General features: G+C 41.8%; 1 protein-coding gene across 7 annotated transcripts in view; it reads left to right on the top strand.

Moving 5' to 3' along the window:
- The window catches only part of PKHD1 (PKHD1 ciliary IPT domain containing fibrocystin/polyductin), a 456,842-nt gene that overhangs the window by 143,038 nt on the left and 286,811 nt on the right, over window positions 1–26,993 (top strand). For all 7 annotated transcript variants that reach the window (XM_057555319.1, XM_057555317.1, XM_057555318.1 and 4 more), the window contains exon 37: window positions 11,109–11,321. In XM_057555319.1, coding sequence (XP_057411302.1) covers window positions 11,109–11,321 — 213 coding nt within the window. The remainder of the gene's footprint in view (window positions 1–11,108; window positions 11,322–26,993) is intronic.

Raw genomic sequence — 26,993 nt, 5'->3', positions numbered from 1 at the left:
ATTTCATTCTATTTTATCACTAAACAATATTCCATTTTGTGTGTGTGTGTGTGTGTATATATATATATATATACACATACACACACATACACACGTATATATACACCACATTTTAATTATCCATTCATTAGGTTGTTTCCATGCCTTGGCTATTGTAAGTAATACTACAGTGAACATAGGGGTGCATATATCTTTTTGAAGTAGTGTTTTTGTTTTCTTCACATAAATACCCAGAAGTGGAATTGCTGGATCATATGGTAGTTCTATTTTTAGTTTTTTGAGGAACTTCTATACTCTTTTCCACAGTGGCTGCACCAGCTTAGATTCCCACCAACAGTGTAGGAGAGTTCCCTTTTTCCCCACATCCTCGCCAGCTCTTGTTATTTGTTGTCTTTTTGATAATAGCCTCTCTAACAGGTGTGATGTGATATCTCGTTGTGGTTTTGATTCGCATTTCCCTGATTATTAGCGATGCTGAATACTTTTTCATGTGCCTGTTGGCCATCTGTGTGTCTCCTACAGTTTCTTCATCGTAGTCAAAGGTTTGAGGATTTTGGAGTGAGGTATTAAGTGCTGTATCCAGCACAGCCTTTTTATCCCAGGGTTTGTACACTTGGTTCCTTCTAATTAGAACCAAACCGACCTCAGTTTCAGTAGGTGCATGCTTCAGATAATGCTTTACAATGCAGTGATCTGGGAATGCTGTGAAACAGGGCTTCCTGGGACATCCTGTGTGGTCCCTCTGTGCATCAGGACCCTGGGAGTTACGGGGCAGGTTACCCCGTGTCTGCAGTTTTAAGACTTCACTGACAGCAGCTTGGATTTAAAGGAAATCCATCTGAAGGCATCGGATACAAATGAAATACCCTGCATTAATATTTTTTTTCTTCCTCTCCTAACTATAGAATGTCTTGGTCAACATGGGAGGGTTTTGTGAACTGATAAAATTTGTTTCAAATGGGTTAGTTTAAAATAACTTATGTGCAAGTTGGCTGCAAAAGGAGATTGAGTGAATTGACTCTTCTTCCAGCTGAAAGCTACCCTTCAAGGCAGGAAATGGGATGATTATGTACAGACAAGGTGACAAGGTTGTCTGATTGGGGCTGGGTCAGCAAACAGGGGGCCTGAGTTCAAATATGAGGTACCCTTGGACTTTCCTGTGGCTTTGGATAAGGATCTGGGCCTCAAATCAGTGCACAAAATGGAAATGGTGGTGACTTCCTCCCTTTACAGGAGGAGAGTGGCTTGTATAAATGTCTACCGGCTGTTAATGTTGTTCATCTGTAGCCCTGAGAGGGAAGTGTGGTAAAGGAGTTGGTAAACTTCCTTCCCATAGTTTCAAGCATGGTGCTGAGAAGGGCCTGGGCTGTGCAATGATCTTAAGTGGAAGCCAGATGGAGAAGTCAGCACCAGAAAACATTTACCTGAGTTTTGTGAAATCCACCCTTAACTCCCTTAACTTTGTGCATCTCTATGTATGTGTCAGTCTTTTCTTGGCGACAAATTGGTGTTACTTATTTTATGAGAGGGGACCTTGCTTATATCCAAAGCTAAGTGGATCATTGATAGAATTTTTCATAGGCTAAGAACTTTCATATCATTCATATACAAATCATATAACTTTTATATGAATTGCTTTTATGTTAATTCTTTACAAATTTAATATTAGGGTGTGTTTTTTCTGCCCTTTACCTTTTGGCAAGGTGCAATCTAAGCAAGTAAGCTGAAGAAAGCAGGAGCCAGGTCTGTTTTTGCTCACCTTTGTATTGCTAGGATCATTATATTTCCAGGCACATAGTAGGTACTCAAATAATTGTTGAATGACTGAATTTCTGACCGGAAGAGGCAGATTAATGTTGGTTGTGGATTTCTCTGTGATCAGACTCCTTCCTGTATCCTCAAATGTTAGTGGATTAGTCCAGACAGTGACCAATTTCATTTACTATTTGTGTATCAGGAGATCAGAGACAAAGGCTTTTTAATGTGGGGGACACTTGGCTCTGAAACCCCTTATTTTTCCCAGTCAGACAATGACTTACAATATTTACCTCCAGAGAACAGTCCCAGACGTACTTGATTAGCCTTAAATGAAAGATAAGCCGTTGCTATGAGAAAGGACTTGCTTTCAGTAGATGGGCAGACAGACAGATAGATAGATATTAAACAATTTACAGTTTATGTCTTGACAACTTGGATATTGTAACATGAAAAATGCTATTGAAAGGGACCAGCCCTTTCCTAGCACAGAAGCTACAATATTTTCAGTAACAAAAGATAAATATTTCAAACATCCTTCCTTAAAACCCTTCTGGGACTTTCTGTTAGCCTTTAACATCAAGTCTAAACACCATGATATGACTTACAATGTCCTTCAGGACTTGGTCTCTCCTTACCTCTCTACCTCATTTGTTGATTAATGATTCTCACATCCTGTTTATCCAGACTGTGAGTGAAGTTAGAAATCTGGGATGCTTATGTATCTGGGATTCTTGTGCAGACTGAAATATACTGAAGACAGCTTTTCATTATTATCATTTCCCATGTACTGTAATATTCTTGGGAGTCAAGTAAAGGTAGGATGTACCCTCATTTTTTAAATAAATGCTATGAACGACTATTATTGTTCATTTCTAAAATTATTATGTTGTAGCTGAATCATGGTTACAATACTCAGAGAATAATTATATTTGGAACCTTTTAAATAACAGATTGCTCAGAGAAACATATCAGGTTGCAGGGCTGGTAAAAAAAATGTGATTGGGTCAATGCTAATTGACCTTTGATACAGAGAAAGAAGGAGATTATTTGAATCAGTGAGTAACTTGGTAGTTATGGAGACTTTTACCTGCCTGGAGAAGACAGTGTCTTCCCCCCTGTTTTCTCCTTTCTTTTCTGAGGTCTTAAGTGACTTTCTAAGAATCCATGGAACAGCTGAGGGGCTTCAGAACTTAAATATCAGAAACTTTGTCGGTAAAAGGAAGTTTTGATTTTCTGGAGGTAGAAAGGAAATCCAGATTTAGTTAAGTAGTAACTGACAACAGTAGCTATAATAAAAGGCATTTATTTACATCTCAGGGTTTTGAGTTCCTTTAAATGTTTCTCTTCCACAAATATGTTTATACTTTGTAATTAGCATAGAGTTAATTCACTGATAAGGTTAACTTCATGAGTTTTATGTTTTATAGAAAAAGTAAAAGGCAGAGTCATCACCATTATCTTCTTTCTTGGTTATCTGTAAAGTTGGCCAGTTCACTAAAACCAGGGTATTTCTATTCACCTGGAGCAATTAAACTTCACTGTGACCTTCTGAAAGTGTATTTTATTTTATTTTTTAGCATTTTCTTTTTTTTCAAATTTTATTTATTTATTTATTTTATTTATGGCTGTGTTGGGTCTTCGTTTCTGTGCGAGGGCTCTCTCTAGTTGTGGCAAGTGGGGGCCACTCTTCATCGCGGTGCACGGGCCTCTCACCATCGCGGCCTCTCTTGTTGCGGAGCACAGGCTCCAGACGCGCAGGCTCAGTAATTGTGGCTCACGGGCCCAGCTGCTCCGCGGCATGTGGGATCTTCCCAGACCAGGGCTTGAACCCGTGTCCCCTGCATTGGCAGGCAGATTCTCAACCACTGCGCCACCAGGGAAGCCCTGAAAGTGTATTTTTAACATTTTTATTATGGCACCTAGAAGAAGGCCTTGGAAATAACAGCAAATGTTAGTTGAATGACAAAGTGAATTAATCTGCAGTTCCAGCTTTGTATTTTTCAACCTGTTTTAGACTATGGACTATGGACATCTGGAACAAGCTTAGTTTACCTAGAGCAGTGGTTCTCAGAGTGTGCTCCCTGATCAGTAGCAAGAGCACCGCCTGGGAGCTTGCTGGAAATGCACATTTTGGGGCCCATAGCAAATGTACTCTGAGGGGGCAAGGTCCACCAATCTGTGTTTTAAGACCTCTGGGTGATTCTGATGCACTCAAGTTTGAGAACTACTAGCCTAAAACAATAGAGGGAACCATATAGTATTGTCAGGACTGGAAGCCAATTAACCTGGCCCAGCTACTCTTTTCCCAAAGAACAGTGGAAAAAAAAATCTGTCTGGCCTCATTGACTGCGCCTGTCCTGAGCATGGTATTTTTAGTTAGATGCACTTGTCTCTCCTACCAGGTAAGTCCGAGCTGATGAAAACGATTCCTCCCTATTGTTCGTGGCTCTGAGTCAATGATTTCGTTTCCGATATGTTTTCTGCTCCACATTGCCCACTTGACTAGCAGTGCCAGGCTAATTAAGGAATTAGTATGTGGCATCCATTCGGGGCGGTGCGTGATTCTTTTCTTGCGTCCTGAGAACATTTTTGCAAACACTTTCTGGTTCATATTTTCTTTTTTTAATCAGGCAGAAACTTTACAATTAAAATACCGTTAAAGTCATTCTGGCAAGTATTGCAATAAGCATGTTTTTTAATTAAAGGAATAACAGGGGGACGCATAAGCAGCGTCGGCTAAAGGGGAGAATTTCATTTGATATCTGTTTTAATTGAAATGAAAATAGAGTTGAGAAAAGCGGCAGTAGCCTGTGTGTGTGTGGCTCACTCCTAGGTTGCTAGGCTGAGGTGTTCCGTGCTTGATTAATTAGTAGCCAGCCAGAGAGTGCATTGCCTTTGCCCCCAATCCTTAAAGCCTGATTTATGCCTCACCTCCCCCATGAATGTGTGAGGGCCCAGGCATCTATTTCCTGAGCTGCTAGTGGATAAGATTATGGAGTGTGCACTGAGCTCTTGGGGGATCTCATTTGCCAGCCAAATTGATTTTCCGCCTCTCTGGCCGGGGACAAGCCCACCTCGAAGGCTTCCAGGCTCTGCTCCAGTGGATCAGGCAAAAGCCTAATCCGGATCTGGCCAACAAAGGAAGCTGTGTGCATCCCCACCAGAACGCAGGCTCCGGGCTGTGGCTGCCTTCCCTGAATGCTAGCCTTCCCCTCTTCCTCCCCTTCTCCTGACGCCCACCTCTACAGCAACACGGTGCTGCAGGGTACAGTAGGGGGCGGCACGGCGCCCCAACTCTGCCCAGTCACTCAGTCTGCCCTCCTTATCCAGGCAGAGCAGGACCCCTGCATCCTGAATGGATGATCATCTCTAATTCTCCAGGGAAAGGGAATGCCACAGGCTCCCCCTGGGGAACTACTGGAAAGGTAACAAAACACAGGATGCTAAACTTTTTAAGGAATTATTCAGAGTCGACACAAAAAGCTGAATGGAGGCCCATCCACATAGATAAGGAAATTGGATAACTTACATCTGAAAATTTAGGTAGTTGAAGCTTTGAATAAAGGAAGGATCTAGTTTGGTGATGCAGATTGATCTAATGAATTGGGGGTCATCGGATCTCTCCCTGCATCTTGCCTTCGTTCATCTCTGGCTTTCCCTCTGCTTAAAATGGAAGTCACTCCCCCCGAGTTCATTTCATCACCTGGCATGTACGTCCTAACCAAGTACACTCTTGCTCTGCACCCTTTTCCCCCAGATCCTCCTCAAAATGACACTAAGTATTTGCCATCATCATCTACCACTTTCCCCAGTTCTTAAAGCTCTTCCAGGAACCCACCCCAACCTTCCGGTTCTTCTCCTAATTCACCTGTTTCTTTGACTCACATGCAAAAATCTTTCTACTTCCTCTCCTGAGTCTAGTCTTTAAATACTATTTGACTGTCTTGTCTCTCTTCTGTTCTCACTCTACGTGTCCGCCTAGGGAGACCTCATTCACTTCTGTAACTTCAACTTCTATTTATTCTACACGTATTTAGTGACCACTTTCCCAGCTCCCTGTATGCCTGGCACTGTTCTAGGCATAGGAGCTGCAGCTCTGAATGAAATAGACCACAGTTCTTGCTCTCATGGAGTTTATTTCTGTAAGGAAAACAATCAAGTCAGCAAGTTGTATTTCGTGTTAGATTTTCTGAGCGGCATGGAGAAAATGCAGCAGGGAAGGTGGACAGGGAGCTGGGTGTGGTTTGGTGGTGGTTGAGGGGATTTGCACACAGTGAGGATGGAGGCTGTGAGTCAGGGGAGCAAGAGGGTCAGCGTGGCAGAGGATTGTGAGCCAGGGGAGAGCAGAGGGAGAGGGGGCCAGAAAGGGCCAGCCCTGCAGGGTTTGGTGGGCTTTGACTCTGTGTGTGGTGGGAACCGTTGGAGAATTTCCAGCAGAGAGGTGATGTGATAAAGCTTACATTAAAAAAATCACAGTGACTGTTGTTTTAAGAGTAGACCCTGGGGTGGAGGCAAGGGCAGAAGAAAAGAGCTGAGTTAAGAGGCTTTTAGAGTTACCTGGGGATGAGATGAGGGCAAATTAGACCCCAGTGATAGGAGTGGAAGTGGTGAGAAGGGGTTGGATCACAGGGATATTTTGAAGGAAGAATGCACAAAATTCCCTGGAGCTTTGGTTGTGGTGTGAGAGAGAGTGAACACTGACTCTTTCAAACAAAGCAAAGGACTTTCAAACTTTCAAACTGAGCAAAGGGGGGATGGAGTTGCCATTTATGGAAAAGGGAAGGACTGTAGGAAGACCTGTGGGGCAAGATGAGGAGCTCACTTTTTGGACGTGCTAAGCTGAGAAACCTTTGAGACATCCAGGCGGAGATGTCAAGTAGCAGTTGGGGTGATGAGCCTTGAGCTGAGGGCGGAGGTGGGCCTTAGGGATGTAAATCTGGGAGTTATCAGCCATGAGCATATGATGGGGTTTAAAACCTTAAGACAAGGTGAGAAAAAAAAGTGATCAAGGGACTGAGTCTTGTGACATTCCAAGTGTCAGTGGTTGGGACAAGCAGGAGGAATCAGGTAGAGGAGGTCAGGAGGCGAGGCTCGGAAGGTGGGAGGGCATCCGGGAGGGCACAGTGCTCGGTGGGCGAGGGGAAGGAGTATCAAGAAAGGAGTGAACAAGTACGTTAGATGCTGCTGGCTGCTCAGGAAAGGTGAGCGCTGAGCATCCCACCTTGGATTCAGCAATGTGGTTCTCATTTGTGACCTCAACAGGACCAGTTTTGGTGGAGTGGCGAGGAAAAGGCACAGCTGGGGAGGGTTCCAAAGAGACTAGAGGGAAAAAATTGGGGTAGAAGGTATACCCAGTTCTTTTGAGGAGTATTCTTGTAAGGTAAAATACTTATACTCTAAATGTTTTCTGTAAGGGGGAAAATAGCTAGAACTGTGTATTTGTTTTTCTTTAAAACACACACACACATACAACAAAATCATTTTGCGGTTATTACAGAGGATGGCTAATTGTAGGGTTAGCCCAAAGCAGGTTTTGATGTACTTTGCAAACATTAGCTAGCTGCTAAAAGTCTCTTTTACTTCCCTTTAAAAGAAATAAAAGAGATGTTTAATGGGAAGAAGTGATTACATGTAAAAAGTTGTGTTCATTTATTTACTTTGGAGGGGAAGTAACAATAATGATGGTTGATTGATTTTTATAAAATTACCCAAGGTCACTCGTGGGACATACTCAGTTTTCATGAACAATCATAACAAACAATGTAAGGGTCACAGCCAAAGGCTGATTTCAGCCCTGCTCTTTATTTCAGCTTCAGAAATGGGGTTGAGCTCTATAAAGTGGAGAAATAAAGTCCTCCCACTGCCCTCCCATACTCAAATAACTATCCTTTAAAGCAGCCTGCTGTATACTTGACTTAAGCTAATAAAGTGTGAGGATGAAAACACTTGGAGCCTTGGCAGAGAGACAGATTAAGTATAAACTTTCCGCTCTTCCACACCAAGAAACTTTCACCTTGGTTATCACATATCAACCAAAATTAGCTGAATTCCGCATCAAACTCTCTTCCTTTATTTACCTAGATTTCTTATACATACCTGCCACTGATAAAGTAAGGAGGGAAGGCTTTTTAGCAGGGAAGAGCGATTATTGCATTAATTAATTAGTCCTATTTATAGTACTCTTGACAACACTAGTCATTCATGTTTTGGGGCTGAGCTTTTCTCCCTTCATTAGTGTCATAATTAGCTCCTGTCAGTAAATGACATTTTCAAATTTCTACCAGTTTGCTTCAGTGTATTTAATATTTTGCTTGATGGTATAAGGGACAAAACCCAGGTTATAAATGTACCCACTAATCCTTGTAATCTGCCTTTTCTGGCAGATTATCTGCCTTTTGCCAAATCCTTTTCGGAATGAGGCGAGGTATATCTACATGAACAAAATTAAAACAAACCACATATAAACAAGCCATAGGCAAAGTTACTTAGGTTAACACGTGCTTTTCCTTAAAAGTAACTATGATAAATAATGAAATTAATGAAATAATTAATGGAAATTAATTTCCTAATTAATGAAAAAGCTACTTAGGGGGGTTTGCAACGTGGATAGAGCGTGAGTGCCTCTGTCAGGTGGTCCTGGTTCTAATGCTCGCTCTGCCTCCCCCAGCTCACTGTCTGCTCTGAAATACAGAGCATGACATCGACCTCCTGGGCTTGTTTGGAAGGTCATTTCAAACAACATAGCTAAAGGTACTGGCATATGGTAGGTGCTTAATACATGTCAGCTCCCTTGCTTTCCCCATAATCTCGTTTGAATTCCTGACTGTGCAGGTAATCCCTTCCTCAAGTGGTATTCAAAGTTCCCTTCAGGGTAGGTGGTGGTATTCAAAGTTCCCTGCAGGGTAGGTGGTGGTATTCAAAGTTCCCTGCAGGGTAGGTGGTGGTATTCAAAGTTCCCTGCAGGGTAGGTGATGGCCGGAGAACATGAGGTCCCTGTCTCCATCAGTGTCAAATGCACACTCGACAGCATCTTTGCAGATGCAGATGCCAAATGTTCTAGAGCTGGAAGGAGCCTCAGCGAACGAACGATTCTGTTCTGCACGTCGCCAAGGGGCAAACAGACCATCCCTCAGCAGTGAGTGGGACAGATTTGGAAACTAAGTAGTCCGAGGCCCAGCAATTTTGTGAGACTTACTGAGGGTCATTCAGAGGTCAGTAGCAGAGGGGACAGGAACCTGATCCAATATCCTGTCTCCATCACTGGTTCATCTCGGTTCAGATTCAGATTTCCTGACTGTTCATAATGGTGGGACCCATTGCCCAACCCATGGTCCACCAGTTGAAGATAATTAGTTGGGACATTAATGACACATGGCTGTGAGTGAAAAAGTTCTAGTGAACTCAAGAAGGTGGCCTGTACCACAGGTCACATTTCTTCCCTCTTGTTCACAGCAGGATGCGTGATATGATTGCATTTCTAATGATCATTCTTGTCATCGTGATGACAGTGGAAGGGAAAATTAAGGTCAGAATTGCCAGCAGGCCCTTTGGAAGTCTGGTAAGCAGTGTGGTGCCACTCAAGCATCAAGCCTCTAGGTCACCAAACGAGAGTTGCTTCTTGGGTCGATTACCTTAGACTGTGATCTCTACGCCATATTTGAAAAGGGACGTCAGGGCAACGGAGGGTGAGGTGTTGGAAGGAGGTGGTCTAGTAGGGCTATTACACCACTGCATTAAGTGTCTACTAGGTCAGACCCAGGACCAGAGATCTACAAGCATCATTTCAAGAAATCTCACCACAAATCTCTGAGGGAAGAGTTCTAGCCATGGACAATTTATAGATGGTGAAACTGGATACCCACGGGGGTGTGTTGTTCTAAAATGTGGCTGAAAGGAAAGAGCACTTTAAGAGGTTGAATCCAAGTAAACACTCTGTGACTGTTATTGATGGTGTGTGGCTCGGGCTTTAGGATCAAAGATAAAGGAGCCAAGGAAAGCTGAAGAGAATGTTAGAACAGAAGGTCGGGGAGGAGTGGCCTCCATCTGTATTGGCACTATCTCTGTACTAAGATGGAGATAACAGAAACGACTAAAAGCATCTTGGCCTTTTTCTTCGCTCCGTCTCATTCCTCCAGCACATGTTTAAGTACAAAACAACAATCCAGCGCAAGGATTTGGTACCTTGGATTCAGGACTACGTTTGGCAGATGGAGTCTCTGCTCCTCACTGGCCCTCACCATGACCCTCCTCCTGCCTGTGGAATCTGCCTTTTGAGCCACTTCTGCCACTTGCCTCCCCCGCATTCTGGGCTTACCTTTAGCTCATTGAGACAATGTGTGGACTTACAGATTCAATGTCATAACAATATCCTTTCTGAGAAAATGGGAGTGAGTATGTGTGTGTTTGTGTGTGTGTGTGTGTCTATAAGGAAATTCAGGTACTTAAAACAGATACTCTAAAAGGATATAACCATTTATTCATTTACTCAGCAATTATATATTGAGTGCCAACCTTCTCCCAGTCACTGTTCTAGACACTGGGAATGTAGAAGTGGACAAGGCAGATAAGTGCCCTCATGAAGCATGCATTCCTGGGGGGCAGGAGGGCAGACAGTAAACATGTAAATATATGGTATGTCTGATGCTAAGCATTATGAAGGAAAATACACGTGGGTAAGGGGCCAAGGCATGCTATTTTCTCCAGCCTGGGGAGGGAGATTTGCTTGCTCCACATTTCCTTTTGAAGCCTGGGTGCATGTCTCAGTGGATGGTAGGATAAGACACCATGTTTGACAGTCCCACTCAATTCTATTCAATGGAGCAGAACAGTTCCTTGTGGAAATTAGTGTCTATTGTCCAAAGAAAAGGATAATGGATGTGGGTCAGCTAAAGTGCTAAAAATTTCATAGTGCCTCCTAATTACACTTCCTTTTACTGTAATTCTTATAATTTTGGCATATTTTCTTCGATTCCTATTTCCCGTTTACTGTTTCCCAGTTTTTTTAAACTTAATTTTCTAAGCTGCTGTTACATGGTAAAAACGGTGACCTTCTCGTTTCTTATTTAACCAGTCCTAAACTTGTAGGCATTTAGGTTACTGTCATTAAAAATGCTGTAAATGAAGCTGCTGTGAGCTGTGATAGCTATCCTAAGCTAGGTTAGTAATACGGTGCTTCTGCTCCTGGGTGTCTGATCCACTCAGCTGTGCTTCTAGAAGAGCAGGCAACATAAAATGAGTCTAAATTTCAGCAGAAGTACCTAAACGAAGAGGATGTCATCAGACATTGGAACTGTCAAAAGGAAGTGAGTCTCATTCTCCCAGAGACTGACTGTCTTCTCTTTGGCTATTAGGAGGAAAGCTGATTTTCCTGGACCCAGGACCCGTGGAGCTCAGAGCGCACTCCATCCTTGTTTCTGATGGTGGAGAGTTCAGGATTGGGTCCGAGGACAAGCCCTTCCAAGGCAAAGCTCAGATCAAACTCTATGGGAGTTCCCACTCTACCCCCTTCTTTCCGTATGGAGTCAAGTTCCTGGCTGTGAGGAATGGAACTCTTTCCCTGCATGGTGAGTGAGGCAGTTGACCAGAGGAACTGAGGCAGAGCTGTGTGTGTCTAGCCAAGGTGCAGACAATGGGGAAAATGATAAAACTACTTCCATCTCTTTGGCTGTTAGTCGCAGAGGCAACAAAGTCAATTAGAGCATGAGCCCTGCTTCCTTAAATAAGAAATATTAACTGTGATGATACTCATGGCAGAGTGTACTGTGGTTCTCAGTCATTTGCCCCCCTTTCTGTCACCTCTGCCCACTGTCAGGTGACTTTCAGTGCCTCCCCGTGGGTGGACCATACTTCCCTGTCCCACTGAGAGTGGGCTTAGCCTTGGACTTGCTTTGGTCAATGGAATGTGAGCAGAAATGATGTCCTGCATGGCCAAGCAGAAGTTTTGAGAGCCATTGTGATACTTCGGTCATTTTTCTCTTTTCCTTCTGCTTGAGAATAGCCCATCCCCCATAGGGATAGGGGCAGCTCCTTAAGCTTGGGCAGAGCTGCATACTGCTCCTATGTATGTGTGTGACGAATAAACCTTTGTTGTCACGAACCACTGAGATTTGTGTTTGCAACTGCAGTTTAACCTAGTGAAAACTGACCAATATCGTTACTTACTGTTACTTAGCCTACACGCATGGCTGTGTACACTGGTGGCAGCCCAAAGCAGAGACAACTTCACTTTGTTGGTGTTGTTGCTGTTTTCACCCCCCTGGGAACAGGGCTCAGTTAGAGTTCTACCTAGAATTTTGTTACAGGTGGGTTGGTGTTTATGGATTCCTGGGAAAAAATAGGAATTAGACTATAATGTGTTTCTGCTACAATTTCGTTTGCCTTTTGATAACTTCATCCCACTTTGCAAAATGGACATTTTTATTTTCCTTGCGATTCAGGAAATTACTAAATGTGCCAGGATAATCCTTAGTATCAACTAGAAAATGTAAGTATAACATGATGAGCTTGGAGTGTCTTTCAGTGGATGCTTATATACATTTGATTACATAACACGAGCCAAAGTCAGATAAAAAACGTGGGCACCAGATAGTAGCCCGATCTCCAGAAAATGTGACATTCTGTACATTGGAATTTCTGTGCTGACCCTGCCACCTATCACAGAGTAGTTATTCTAGGCATGGCATGCGGCTATGCTGAGGAGTCACCCTTCTTGCTCCATTAAGGCTCTCTCCATCACAAATTGTGGCCCTCAATCATTGTCTACTTAAAGCCCTCTTTTGCCTTTTTTGGCTTACTATGAGAGGAAGTGAGATCTTATCATCAAGCATTTATTAAGTGTTGACCATGGACCAGCCAGAGTGATACACCCTGGGGATAAATTTTGTAAGGATTAAAAAACCCACAATTATCTAGACAGAAATTCAAAATACCTACAATATTGATTCTTGTATTCTACTTCTAAGGAGGACCTTTTTCTTCCTGTATTCCTCAGCAAGCACTTATATCGATCTTGTAGCCCAGGATCCATGAGGGGCTTCTGTCTATTCACAGGTCAGCGATGGTCTTCAAGTGTTTGCTATAGTCTAACAGCCAGTTAGGTCACCAACCCAATGTGCTGCTCTTTACCATTGAGAAAACACAGCTGGAGAACAAGAGGGCACAGATCAGTGTTTCAACCAGCCCGTAGACCATCTGAAGAATCCTGAAGCTTAACAGGGATCCTCTGGTTTGAGAGCCACTGTCCTATAAGATGCAGATGGCACAACTCTTGCTCGAAATGGAAATTCACCTGAAGAAGAATGAAACTCTCCTGATTCTTTTACTCGGCTTCTTTCATTCCAGCCCCCCTTTTTTTTCTCACATTCTATTATGAAGGATCAGCAAAAGAGTTTACAGATATACCTTTATGTGCTTGTATTGTAAATGTACCCTGTGCTCCTAACCTTTGTGTTTTAACAGATGTCAAGTTAAGAAAATCCCTAGGACCACTGCTTATAATTAAGATGGGGCAATTAAAGCAAAGTAGATACTTCTAATGTGTTTTGAGAATTCTGGAAGTTACAAGTGTTGCTACTTTATCCTGGTGATGTTACTGGATACTGAGAGTGCAGACACCTCCCTCCCCTGCTTCCCTCATTTCTGTCTTCTCCCCTCCTCCTCCTCTCCCAACACTCTTCCTCTCCTCTTTTTCCGTCTCCTTCCTCTTCCTCCACCTCTCCTTTCCTGTATTCCCAGGACTAGGGTGTCATCAATGGCTGTTTTACCCATTTCTCCACAGCCCTGTCAATATAGGCCTGAGTAGAATCTCTCATGAACCACAGAGCTTGCACATTGAACACAGGCGAAATCAAGCTGTTTTCCTCATCGAGGTGATGCTGCCACATCTCATCCGTTTGAAAGAAATAGTATGTAGGAAAGAGCTTAGCCACCGGGTGAGAGGGATTCCCTTCTGCCTCCTCTGGCAGAGAATCCCGGTCACAGCCTGCGGTCCATCAATCCTCTCCCTTCTCTCTCCCTCACCACCTGAGGTCTCAAACAGACTTCCCCTCTGGCGGCGTGGTGGTGTATCACGGTTAAAATCGTTACATAATTTCACTGGCCTTTTCCCAGGGCCAGAGGTGGGTCTGGTGACACTGGGGCTTTAGGGAAAAACTAATTTTCTTTTGCTGTCAAGTATGCAAAACAGTGAGCAACTTGATTCACTGCTTTGCCCCCAGAAGGTCCCTAAAGACCCAACATTCACTCAGCTTCCCAGGATGCTGTAGGGAGCAGATTCACCAACTTTGGTGCATGGAAGACTCTTCTCAGGAAGATTTTAAAAATAGAGGTTTCTGGACCTCACTTCCAGAATCTGACTCGGTGGGCTTGGCATGGGCCCAGGAATGTGCATTTCAGTGGAACCCTCAGGTGATTTGATTCAGGGGGCCCACTGACTACACGTGGAGAAGCGCTGTTTTTAGTGGTTTATATAAGTTTTGGAGTCAGAAATCAGTCCAGTTCTGCCATTCATCAACTAAGACCTTGGGCAAATCAATCTCTATAAAACCAGGAAAACATAGTTCCCACCTCATAGATTTACTGCTTGTGAACTGCTCCAAAGTATCTGGCACATGGTTATCACTCCAGCACTGTTAGTTATGGCTATTCTCATGATATTTTTCCCCCAAAGCAGTGAGTCCCCTGTGCCTATGATCTCATAGTTTCTTTCAGGGGTGAGGGATGGAGGGACTTCTATTTGGCACGGGTCCATCTCTGTCTGGAGATTTTTCTCCTTATTCATGTTCTTGTGTATCTCTTCATCACAGCAAGAGAGAGGTTTTAGCTTTGGAGGTCGTGAAGGAACGACATTCCTCTTTTTCTGGGTTTGGGAGTGGATGGGGCAGGCCGGGTTCTGAATCTGTGGTGGAGATTAGATGGCTTAGTAGGTTGTCAGCTGCACACTTGGCTATGTTAATATGACGAAAGGGTTGCAGATTCTTCATCAGTGTCGGGTTTGGGGGGCTGTTTTCAATGAGGAAATTTCACTCTTGCTTTTTGCTCCCCACCCTCGGTCTGCCAATACAGGTTCACCACCCCAGACCGAGTGCCAATCACATGTCACTTTCGAGGGGGTCGCTGTCAGCTTGGGCAAGTTGAATTTTTGACAATCTAATTACGGCCCTTGCTTCCACAGTGGGAGTCTGAACAGGATGGTGGGGCTTTTATTGATTGTTCAGAGGGAAATTTATCAATGTCTCTCACTTCATTTCCAGTTCCTCCCTGAGAAATTTGGCTGACAGTTTCTTAGGAGAAAAAGCCGTCTTCTGGCCTTGAACGGACTTCTGTCTTTGTCCTTTTCAAGAAATAACAAGATCAGGCATTAAATATAAATGGAAGTTTCTGGGAAAAGCGAGAATGTGGGAACATGGTTGAGGAAAACACTAGTATAATGTTATGAACAGGAGACTTTTGTAGGAATAAATAGGAAAAAAGGAGTTTAAATAAGCAGGTTTAAATACAGTTTGCTTCCCTTCTCAAATATCTGTATGTAAACGCCATGCTTTTTATGAGTACTGTCTATGGACACTCATATTCTGTTGCTAAAGGGTATCAGGCTGTCTGGAAACACAATACTGTGTGCATGGAGTTGATACGTGTGTCCTGGGCAGTGGTTTTCCTACCAGGCTCCACAAAATCTGAATGTTTCCTGGGGGAACTTCAGGGGTTCTGCCAACAATGAAGTATTTGAGGATCAAGCTGTAAAGGTTTAAATTGCTCAAGTAATTGCTTCACTGCTTTTATCTCTAGCTTAAATTTGTGTTAAAGTAATATTTCATTGGAAGAAAGAGTTCTTTTGCTAAAATGGTGACTAAAAATGACTCAAGTAGCTCATCGTTTTTTCTTTTTCTTTTTTTAATTGAAATATAGTTGATTTACAATGCTGTGTTAATTTCTGCTGTACAGTGATTCACCATATATATGTGTGTGTGTGTGTGTGTGTGTGTGTATATATATATATATATATATATTCACATACACACAAACACACATTCTTTTTGTATATTCTTTTCCATTATGGTTTATCATAGGGCACTGAATATAGTTCCCTGTGCTATATAGTAGGACCTTGTTGTTTATCCATCCTATATATAATAGCTTACATCCCTCCTGCACTGTTGGTGGGAATGTAAGTTGGTGCAGCCACTATGGAAAACAGTATGGAGGTTCCTCAGAAAACTAAAAATAGAATTACCATATGATCCGTCCTTCTTATTTTGTGGTCTCTCGGTGCTGGGGCAGGTAGAAGAAGTGAGGCGGGTGCTGGGCAGGTAGAAGAGGTGAGACGGGTGCTGGGCAAGTGGAAGAGGTGAGACGGGTGCTGGGCAGGTAGAAGAGGTGAGGCAGGTGCTGGGCAAGTGGAAGAGGTGAGACGGGTGCTGGGCAGGTAGAAGAGGTGAGGCAGGTGCTGGGCAAGTGGAAGAGATGAGGCCGGTGCTGGGCAGGTAGAAAGATGAGAAGGTTGGCCAGCCTTTTACTGAACCATGCAGTTGTATCCTCTGCTGGGCATTGCTGCCTCTCTGGATAATACTGGCTGACTGCTGATTCTCTCTCCTCGACCACTGGAGTCCTGTAGGAAATCTTCCCACTGTTTTCCAGTGTGGAAGCCCCACCTGGGTTTGCAGTCCCCTTAGCTTCCACCAGAAATTTGGCTCAAGTCAAGCTACCTTCCCCAGAATCCACTTGATCCAGAGGAAACTTACAAATCTTTAGACACCAGAGATGTTCCTCTCAGCACCCTTTCCTCTGTTCTCTCTCTAAGTCTCTTCTCCCCGGCTCAGATAAGCATGGGTAGCCCACACATATGCTGCATATGCAGACATCCAACCTGGGAAAAAGAAGCCAGTCTCCTTTTCTTGCAGGCAACTGTATGACTGGGCTACTTTTGAAGCCCTTTTTCTTTGCTTAAGTGGAGAGAAGTAGCCTCAGATCTCCCCATATGGGAAGGAGAGGAAAAGGCCATGGCTGTTCACTGAGGCTAATGACTCACCCCCACCTCTGAGAACTTCTTTGGATTTCCTCTCTTGGTTGATCATGTAGCTGGGGGCTGGGGTCTGTCCAGGCGTGGCTCAGATAGTGGAGTTAGATTAGCCTACTTTAAATAAGCCCCAAGGAAATGTCTGCTCCCTGTCTGTTTATGGCTCACATACAATGTGGGTGCTTATCTTCTTTTGTCCCTGGCCTGGGTCCTCTTGGTGCGTTTGGGGGACTAGAAGTCTGTGCTCAACAGTTTGCTGCATATGTGAAAGGATGCTGCAAAAGGATATTAGGTTGTTAGGGAAGGCAGCTGTTGTGAGTGTGTGTGTGCGTTTTATTTGATTTAGGGGTGGGAAGAAAGTAAGATCAAAGCGAAAGGAGAAATAGAGGAAGAAGGATGAGAAAAATTAAAAACCTATTCGTTGCTTTCTGTAATCTTGAATTCAAACACACTTCAGTCCAGCACGGCAGTTCTGGTCATCTGGTATGTTGTGGCAGATGGTAATTACTCAGTCAAGTTAATGCTGGTGAGCGTGGTTCCGGTGGACTTGGAACCCTCAGCATGTAGGATGGCCAGTGACTAATGACTGGTTCTCTATTCAGAGCACATGAGGATTGGTCCTTAACTATGTGTCTCTGAAAATATAACCAACACCACCAACAAAAGTGAGGCAGAAATTTTCTCTGTTGCCTAACAAGGCTTCAAAAAAAATCCAAAATACCACTATTCTTTATGTGCAATAGCAGAAACATATCTGGTAAAATCTCATTGATTCTTAACTGAGATAACTTACAATTTGTAACTGCTTGATCTGGACAAGAGTGACCTTGGAACAATGGATTAGAAAGGGTTCCTTCCATTAAGAGTATAAAGCACACCTTAAAGAACTCATTTAAACACTTTAAAGTGAACATGCTGTTTTTAAGGTCCTTAGCATTTTAGGTGTTTACACGTAAATGTATAATGCTAATTAGAAATGAGTTCTAGCTATCCGATAATCCAAGTACAGCAGGAATCCCACTTAGAAACACATTATAAGATACTTTAAGTTTCTTATATATACCTGAACATCTTGGCATTCGTCAGGTCTTTTTTGGTGGCAAGTGACAGAAAACCCAATTCGAACAAAAAATAAGGGCACTTATTGCCTCATATAACTAAAACAACTGGAGGCAAAGCTGAGTCCAGGTGCTTCGATGAAGTCATTAGGCCTTTGTTTCTCTGCAGCTCTAGGTTCTGCTTTCTCCTGAGCTGGCTTCCTTTTCCAATCTGACTCCTAGAGGTAGAAATAGGCCCCTGTGGCTACAGATGAAATAAGGGCTCTTTTCCAATGACTATATCTGAGCAAATTCCAACATTTCCCCTCATCAAAATTTCACACCCCCTTTGTTTTTCCCATTTGGCTTTTAACACTGTCAAAATATAACATATTATTAATACATTAATAATATATAATAATAATATTATGACATATTATATAATATATAATAATAATATTATAATATATTATAATATAACATATTATATATAGTTTATTTGTGATATTTATTGTACTTATTCTAGTGTTTTCCCTAGTAGAATGTATGCATCATGAGGGCAGGGATTTTCCTGTTTTGTTTTGTTTTGTTTTTTATTGACAATATCCTAATCCCTACAACAGTGGCTGGACTCATAGTAGGCTTTCAAGAAGTATACGTTGTGTGAATAACTGAATGAAAAGCTTAAGCAGAAGACTCAGGATTAACTTTGACCCTGTTTGGGTCATAAGCCCATCACTGAAGCTGCTACCGTGGCTGGGGAAGTGGTGCTCTTACTGGCTGGGATGGAGCAAGTGTATGATTGACCCCCCAGAACTACATGGTCTGAGACTGAGAGAGGATGATTCCTTAAAATTAGAGGTGTGTTATCTAACCAGAATAAGAGAATGAGCAAGTAAAAACAATAGCTTGTCTACTTTTAAAATATTTGACAATCTGACATTTTTACTACTTTTACTAATTTGGAATTGAAAATTAATAAAATTTTACTGGATATTTCAAACCTGTTTAGTTTGGCTAGGAAAATAAGAAAAATTCCAATCAATTACTTCACTAAGTAAAACCAAATTCACTATTGATAGAAACACAATTAATAGAAAATTTAGAATTAAAAATTCTAATGTCTAACAACATTGTGATATTTTCTAGATTCAATTATATGTAGAAAGTGTTATTGCAAGTATGAGGTTGATTTGTAAGATAGTTTTTAGTTAGGGGATTCAGGACCACATGGATATTGATCTGGACTGGCCACTCTTGTGTAAATATGTATCAATACATCCCGGGGAATGGCCAGCTAAGGCATCAATATTGCGTATTAGGGTTTGGCCCAAGCCAAAGAGAACCTCTCGTGAACAATGATGTATCATGTGACTAATTCTTGACTAAGCTATGAAGGGCATGGACAACGAGCTTGCGTTCCTTCCTTATCCCTAAGGCCACACAAGACACTGGGGACTTTGCCCTTGATGGAAGACAAGTCCAGCATAGCCAGTCAGTCCAAGAAGAGAGGAGAACACACTTGCCCCAGTGCTCAGGAGAGAGCTGGTCTTGCCTACCTATTCCAGGCCTTTCTTGAATAAGAGGCAGAAACCAGGGAGCTGCCTCCTGGACCCTTTTCCCTATCCTTGAAAGGGGAGGAGAGTAAAAATAGAGACCTCCCCTTTGTTTGGCCTAGTGAATTTTCCATCCCCTGGGACTTAAAGGCAGAGTCATTGGCATGTTACAAATATTGGTAGTCTAGTAGCGTCTTTAGACCATATGAAAGATAAATTAGGAAGGTGTTTCTCAAATTAGAACAATGGATTTGTTTTAAAACCGTGAACTACTTCCTTCTAAAATTCTAACCGTTGATAGAATGAAGTAATGAAAATAGTACATAAGGCCTTAAATTTCCTATCTAAGCCCTTATAGTTCCAAAGGTTTTTCTGTACTTCCTTTTGGCAGTGTTAGTCATGAGTGAACAAGTCTCTGTATTAGTCAGGGTTCTCCAAATAAATAGAACCAATGTGATATCATATATATACATATAGATAGATATAGATACAGATATACAGATATCACATTGGTTCTATTTATCCGGAGCACCCTGCCTACAGTGACTATACAGTGACTTATTCATTCACTAATTCACCTATTTATATATACATTAATATAGATATATATACATATGAAGAAACTTATTATAAGGAAATGGCTCATGTGATTATAGAGGTTGAGACCTAGGAGAGCTGATGTGTATGTAGCTGTAGCCTGAGTCCAAAGGCCTGAGAACCAGTGGAGTCCATGGTGTTAGTTGCAGTTCAAAAGCCAGCAGGCTTGAAACCAAAGAGCCAGAGTTTCAGTCCAAATCTGAAGCCTGGAAGAGACCAGTGTCTCAACTCAGCAGTTAGGCAGGAGTTCCAGCTCACTCAGGCTTTTTGTACTATTCAGGTCTTGAATGGATTACTGGATGAAGCCCACCCACATTAGAGAGGACAATCTGCTTTACTGCAGTCTATGGATTCACATGTTAATCTCATCCAGACACACCTTCCAGACATGCTAGAATAATGTTTGGCTAATTCTCTGGGTACCCCAAAGCCCAGTCCAGTTGACGCATCACCATTACTAAAGTGGATCCCATTTTCTATAACTGACCCTGTATCATATCTTAGACACATAATCCAGGAAGGTAGCAAGCCTCTTGTCTTGACACAAAACTTTCCAAGGGAGATCCATGCCTTCCTTTGAAGATTTCTGTAGTTTACTTTCTCCTTCTAGGTCATGAGGATCTTGACTGACACTCTGCATCTTCTCCAGATGAACTTGGCCTTGCTCAGTCACAGAGCACTCACTCATCTTCCTCTGGATGAGCGTCAGGAGCAAGGACTCTGGAAGTAGGCTGCTTGGCTCCAAATGCCATCTCTACCTCTAACTGTCAGGTGGTCTTTGAAAAGGTCAACTCTTCAGTGTTTCAGTTTCCATGTACAAGTTGGAGAGATGATTCTAAAACATTTCTCATGGTGCTGTTAGGTGGTTTAAATGAAACAAAACATGTAAAGCACTTAGCACAAGGACAGGCATTGAGTAGTTACTCAGTAAGTATTATTATTATTATTATTAATTATATGCCTACAGTTTTGATTTGATGAAGCTGCCTCTCTATTCTAAGAAGGCTGGGATGGTTTTTGTTGCTTTTCAGTAATCTGTCATCTGGAAACATGGTTGTCATTCTTGATACCCCCATCTTTATCATTCCCCGTATTGTGTCCATCACTAGGTCTTGATTTTAATTCTTGGGTAACTCATTTACTTCTCTCCACTTCCATGACTATTACCTTAGTTCATGCTGCCATAAACTTGTGCCTGGACTATTGTTTAAGCTTTCTAGTTTATCTTTTAGTTGCTATTTTCGTCCCTCTCCAATTCATTGTTTACCCTGGAGCCAGGGTGATCTTTTCACAGATCTGTTCACATCACGCCCCTGCTCAAAACCTTTAGTGGCTTCCTGCTGTCCCTGGGAAAAAGCCCAAAATTTCTAACATGGTTATAGCACCCTCTCTAACGTAGGTCTCTGCCTGCATCTCCTGCTGTGTTCTCCAACCCTCACTCCTCCCTCACTGCGGTGCATTTCAGTCTTAGTAACATTCTTTTAGCTTATTAAATGGTTAATGTAGTCTAGATTTTACATTTTTGAGTACCAAAAGAAATTCAGCTTTGTTAAGTAAATGGAATGCTCCATAGGCAGGAGCATGTGATTTTTCCTTCAAAGAGAATTCTTCCACATGTATCATCAAAGCAATATTATTAATAGTATTGCTTTCAGCCTGGTCCTGAAGAAGGAGTATCACTGGATTGGGCATTATATTCAGTATTTGTTAAAATTGGATTTTTACCAAGATCCTGGCACTTTATAATTTTCAAAGCTGCTTCCCATTCTTTCCTCTCATTTAACTTTCACAACAACTCTGTGAAGTAGGAACGACTGGGATTGTTACTTTCATCTCAGAGATGATGAAACTGGAGCCCGAAAGGGGAGTTAACTAGTATTCACTCCGTCCTCTTCATAGGCTTATGACGCACATGAGCTTTCTGTTATTTTGCATACACATAGGTGGTGTTTACCTGTGGCAGAAAGATAAACAGAAGATACTCCTTCCAGGTTTCTGGAGCATTCTTCCTAATTTTAATTTTTTCAGGTTATTTTGGGATTCTAAGTAGGGCTTTGTTCCTTTTGGCTCCCTTTGTAATATTCTTGATAGGGGTACAAAGAACCTGCTTCTTCCCCAGTTTGTTTCTTATGTTCAGTATTTTTTATGGCATTTTCTGATTTCTATAGTGGCAAATCTACAAATATCTTCTTTTATGGCTTCTGCCTTTGATTTCATGTTTGGAAAATTCTCACCTGTACAAAGACTATATAAAATTTTTTCTATTTGTTTCCTGGTACTGTTATTGGATTTTTTTTTTTTTTCACATTAGTGTCTTTAATCTAGAGTCAGCAAACGATGGCCCATGGGACAAATCTGGCCCATTGCCTATTTTTGCAAACAAAATTTTACTGAAGCACAGCCATGCCCATGTGTTTAGGTATTATCTATGGCTGCTTCATGCTGCCATGGCAGAGCTGAGTTGCAACAGAGACAACCTGGCCTGCAGACCAAAAATCTATTCATTGTTTGGCCCTTTGTAGAAAATGTTTGCCAACCCCTTCTTTAGTCCATCTAGAATTTATTTTGATATAGTGTATAAGTTAGTTATTTAATTTTTTTTCCAAATGGTTGGTCAATTTTCTCAACACTATTGATGCAACAGTGCAATTATGGTATGCTGAAAAATGGCCTCCAAATATGGTCACACCCCAATTCCTGGAACCCATGAAGGTTTGGCAAAAGAGACTTTGCAGGTGTGATTAAGTTAAAGATTTTAAAACTGGGAGATTATCCTGGATAATTCAGATGGGCCCGATGTAATCACATTGGTCCTTATCAGAGGGACACAGGAGGAGTCAGAGGAGAAGGAGACGCAATGGTGGAAGCAGAGAGAGGAGTGATGTGTTTGAAGATGAAGGAGGGGCCACAAGCCACAAGCCTCAAGCCAAGGGATACAGGGGGCCACTAGAAGCTGAAAAAGACGAGGAAACAGATTTTCTTCTCAGAGCCTCTAGAAGGAAGCAGCCCTGTCGACACCTTGATTTTAGCTCAGTGAATCCAATGTTAGAATTCTAACATCTGGAACCATGAGACAGTACATTTGCATTGTTTTTTTGAGACACTAATTTTGTGGTAATTTGTTATAGCGGCAATAGGAAACGAATACATTTCCCTGGGAATTTTAAATGTTACCTTTATCAGACACTAAATTCTTATTTGATACAGGTACAGATTAATGTCTTTTATAAATAAAGAGCTTTTTAGAACAAATTTAAAATCTGGCGATGGGTGTGAATAGACATATCAGTATAATTAATGCAAATGACCAACATGAATGCATGTGGAGAGGGCTTGGGTTATCCTGTGCTCACAAGGAGGGAGAGATTCTTTTTTATGCTAATGAGTTTTCTCCAATCTTCGCCTCATTAGTAATTACAGAAATGCAAATTAAAACAAAAGTGATTTTTTTTCCCTTAGCCACCAACTTCACCAATATTAAAAAAAGTAGTAGAAAGTCTGAGGAATGGGTGTTCGTTCACATATACTGCTAATGTGTATAGAGTATGTGCAGTCTTTCTGTAAGGCAATTTGGTAATAATATCAAAAGGTTAAAACTAGGCATATGCCTTGATATGGCAGTGTCACTTTTGGGAATTTATACTAGTGAGATGATCATGAGTATGCATAAAAATTATGCTCAAGAATGTTTACATCTGCACTGTTTATGAAAGAAAAATATTGAGAAAAAACTGAATATGAAGAAATAATGGATTAGTATATAAAATACAGATTTTTAAAGTGGGATACTATGATGCTATAATGTTATTAAATAGTATATAATACAATTGAAAAATGTTCCTTCTCCATTAAGTAAAGAAAATCTCACAAAATGGTATGTACAGAATTATAGCATTTTTGTTTATATGTATATGAAATGTTGTCAACATATGAATACAGGAAAAGAAGGACAGAAAAGACATATATTAATCTGTTGTAATAAGATCATGGATGCCTTTATTGTCTTCTTTTGCTTTTCTATATTTTTATTTTAAACATTATACATTTATTGCCTTTCTAAAAGAAATTATGTTATTAAAAAATAGCTCTTTCCTCACTGTCACCTCCACTCCACAGCATAATCCATAGCAATGATTATCAAAACAGTTGTCTATCTGGTCAGAAATATGTCTGAGTTTTTATCTTTTTTTTTGACAATGAATAGAAGTGGATGTTAAAGATACTCTACAGAAGTCTTTATCTCTGACCAAGTGGATCTTGCCCCTCTAACTAACGAACTTTCCGCACAGTTCTATAGGGCCTAAGAATGGCATTTGTTGAACTGGCCTGAAATTCACACAGGAGCTAGGAACAGCATTCCAGATGTTTCCACTTATCTCACAATATACGATTTCCTTGGTATTTTGAACTTTATCCTTTGATTCTTCTCGGTCACTTTTAAATCATAGTAGCAACAGTAAAGCTCAGATTGGTTAAAATAAAAAGTTAGCCTTTCTTTCATACCTCTAGAAAAGGCCTTCAATTATAGTAGGGCTCATTGCACCATCCAAATAACCTTGGTTAGCCTTGGTCTAAACCTTTGTGCCAAAAGAATGGCAGACTTCTTAGCACTGGGGACAGATGCGGTACCCAGGTCTTTCATTGCAGGGCAGAAATGTTTGCTGAGCAGCTGTGTATGGAGCCAGCTGATCTGCACATTTAGAGAACGGCTCCATCAGTACCGCTGGAGACTGACCAGTAAGGATGCAGGAGGTTCGCAGTGCACACACAGAGCCAGTCTCATACAGGATTCCCCCGCCAGGGTTTGTCTTCATCCAAGGGAGAAATCACAGCGAGTGATTCTCAAGGGCAGAGGGAAATGGTGCAGGCAAAATGCCTCCATTCCATCTCTTTGGTTTGCCAGATAGTCTTGTATTAATGCCAATGTCACAGTCTTCTCTTCTAAAGTATAGTAAATTGGATCACCTCCGATTCACAAATGGTTTGAGTGCAAAGAATTCCCGTCTAAGTTGGTTGTTTGCAACTTGGAATACATTTGTTTAAAGATGGTTGGGATTAACATATATACACTACTATATATAAAATAGATAAACAACAAGGACCTACTGTATAGCATAGGGAACTATACTCAATATTTTGTAATAACCTATAAGGGTAAAGAATCTGAAAAAGAATAGATATATATGTATAACTGAATCACTGTGCTGCACACCTGAAACTAAAACAATATTGTAAATCAACTATACTTCAATTAAAAAAAAGAAATGCTGATAATCCTATGGTTAAGGACCTATGTGAGCCCTCAAAAGTGTGTTTTACTTTTCTGTCTAATGCTAAGGGGAATATAGCAGCTGACCTCTGTGTATACGAATAATTGTGTGGGGAAGCAGGTCCATTTTCAACATGGGATGTCAGAGACACATCTCTCTGGGCTCTCATCCCATTTGGACTCTACTATATCAGTCTTTTCTGGTTGAGTACTAGTGACAGAGGGTGCTAAGTCCCTCTGCCCTGAGAGTGGCTTCTGTGGCCCAGAGGTGACACGATGGCCTGGCACAGTGTGGGTTCTGGGAGCAGAGAGAGCCAGCTTAGATGCGAGGTGGAGTAATCAGCAGTAGTCAGCCCTTTCCTAATTCCTCTGGTTACTTATAACCTTCTGCTGTTGTTAGGGGTAGTATATGATCAGAGAATCTGGGCCAGCTGCTGGCAGGGAGAGGGGAACTGAGAAACAGTAGAAAGCCAGGGTTTTCTCTCCACCCCTTTCCTCTCAAAGCTCATATCCTGCTACTCTACCTTCTATTGGCAGATGGATGAAATGAACAGTGGGAAACAAGGCTCAAGTACAAGAAATGCTGGGCAGATGCCCAGAGCTTAAAAATTACAAAAAAGAGCAAGGAGATGGGGGAGGAATGAGTCCTCAAGCAGGTGTATAGGGAACTAAAACTTTCCTTCCACTGCATTATTTTCTTTAATTATGGGTAAATGCATACCTTCAATTTTTTGGTTTTCTTCCTTCTTCTGATTCTCTTACATTCCTCTTCATCTGCCCAATCTTTGAATGATGATGTTCCCGTGGGCTTGGTCTTGAATATTCTTCATTTATAATATGTACTTTCTCTCAAGAAACCCCACTTATTCCCAGCGTTAACCTTTATGCACATATTTCTTTATATATTGAGCCTCAGACCTCTCTTCTGAGCTCCAGGCTCAACTTTTTACTTGGATATTCTCTTTAGTATCTAACATGTAACCTGTCTAAAATGGTCATCTAAAACCGAATATGTCTAAAACTGAATACTACTAGAATATAAACTACACGAGGGCAGGGGTTTTTGACTGTTTTTCTCACTACTGTATTCCCAGTACCTAGAACAGCACGTGGCACATAGCACACAGTAGGTGCTCAATAAATATTTATTGAATGGATTTGTTATCTTTTTCCCAAGATGTCCCTGTTGTCTACCGACTTGCATCAGCTCTGGATCTGTGAGGCATTATTAACCTCTTTCCCCTTACCTTTAGAGCCAATCACCCAGTCCTCTTGATTCCCCAAAAGGTACCTCAAATTTTTATACTCCTCTCCAGATCTGCTGCCTTACTCTTATTCAGACCTCCAAAACTTCTTGTCTGATCTACTACATTAGCCTTCTACAAACTGCAGAAGGCTTCTACATACACCTCTTACTTTTATGCACTTTCTTGCAATCTACTCTTGATGCCACGTCCAGTGTGACGCTAAAGCTGTAAATTTGATCAAGTAACTATTTTGAATAAGGTTCAGTTCCTTTAAAGCAGACCAAGAGGGTCCGGCATTATTTGTCCCAGCCACACCATGGCTTCGTATTCATCTGCTCCAGAAACCCCCATCTCCATTCAGTCCCTGGAGCACATCAAGCTCCCTCCTTCCCCGCTGGCTGGCTCCTACCCAGCTCAGGACATGACTCAGACTTTTCTTGTTCTCCCCAGTGTGCAGTATATACAGTTTCTCTCTAAGGATTCTCTCCCCTCAGTTTGATATGTGAGCTTATGAAC

This window comes from Balaenoptera acutorostrata, chromosome 10 (assembly GCF_949987535.1).
Source record: "Balaenoptera acutorostrata chromosome 10, mBalAcu1.1, whole genome shotgun sequence".
Classification (NCBI taxonomy): domain Eukaryota; kingdom Metazoa; phylum Chordata; class Mammalia; order Artiodactyla; family Balaenopteridae; genus Balaenoptera; species Balaenoptera acutorostrata.
The sequence above is the reverse complement of the archived record's forward strand: the minus strand, read 5'-3'. Positions and strand labels throughout refer to the sequence as shown.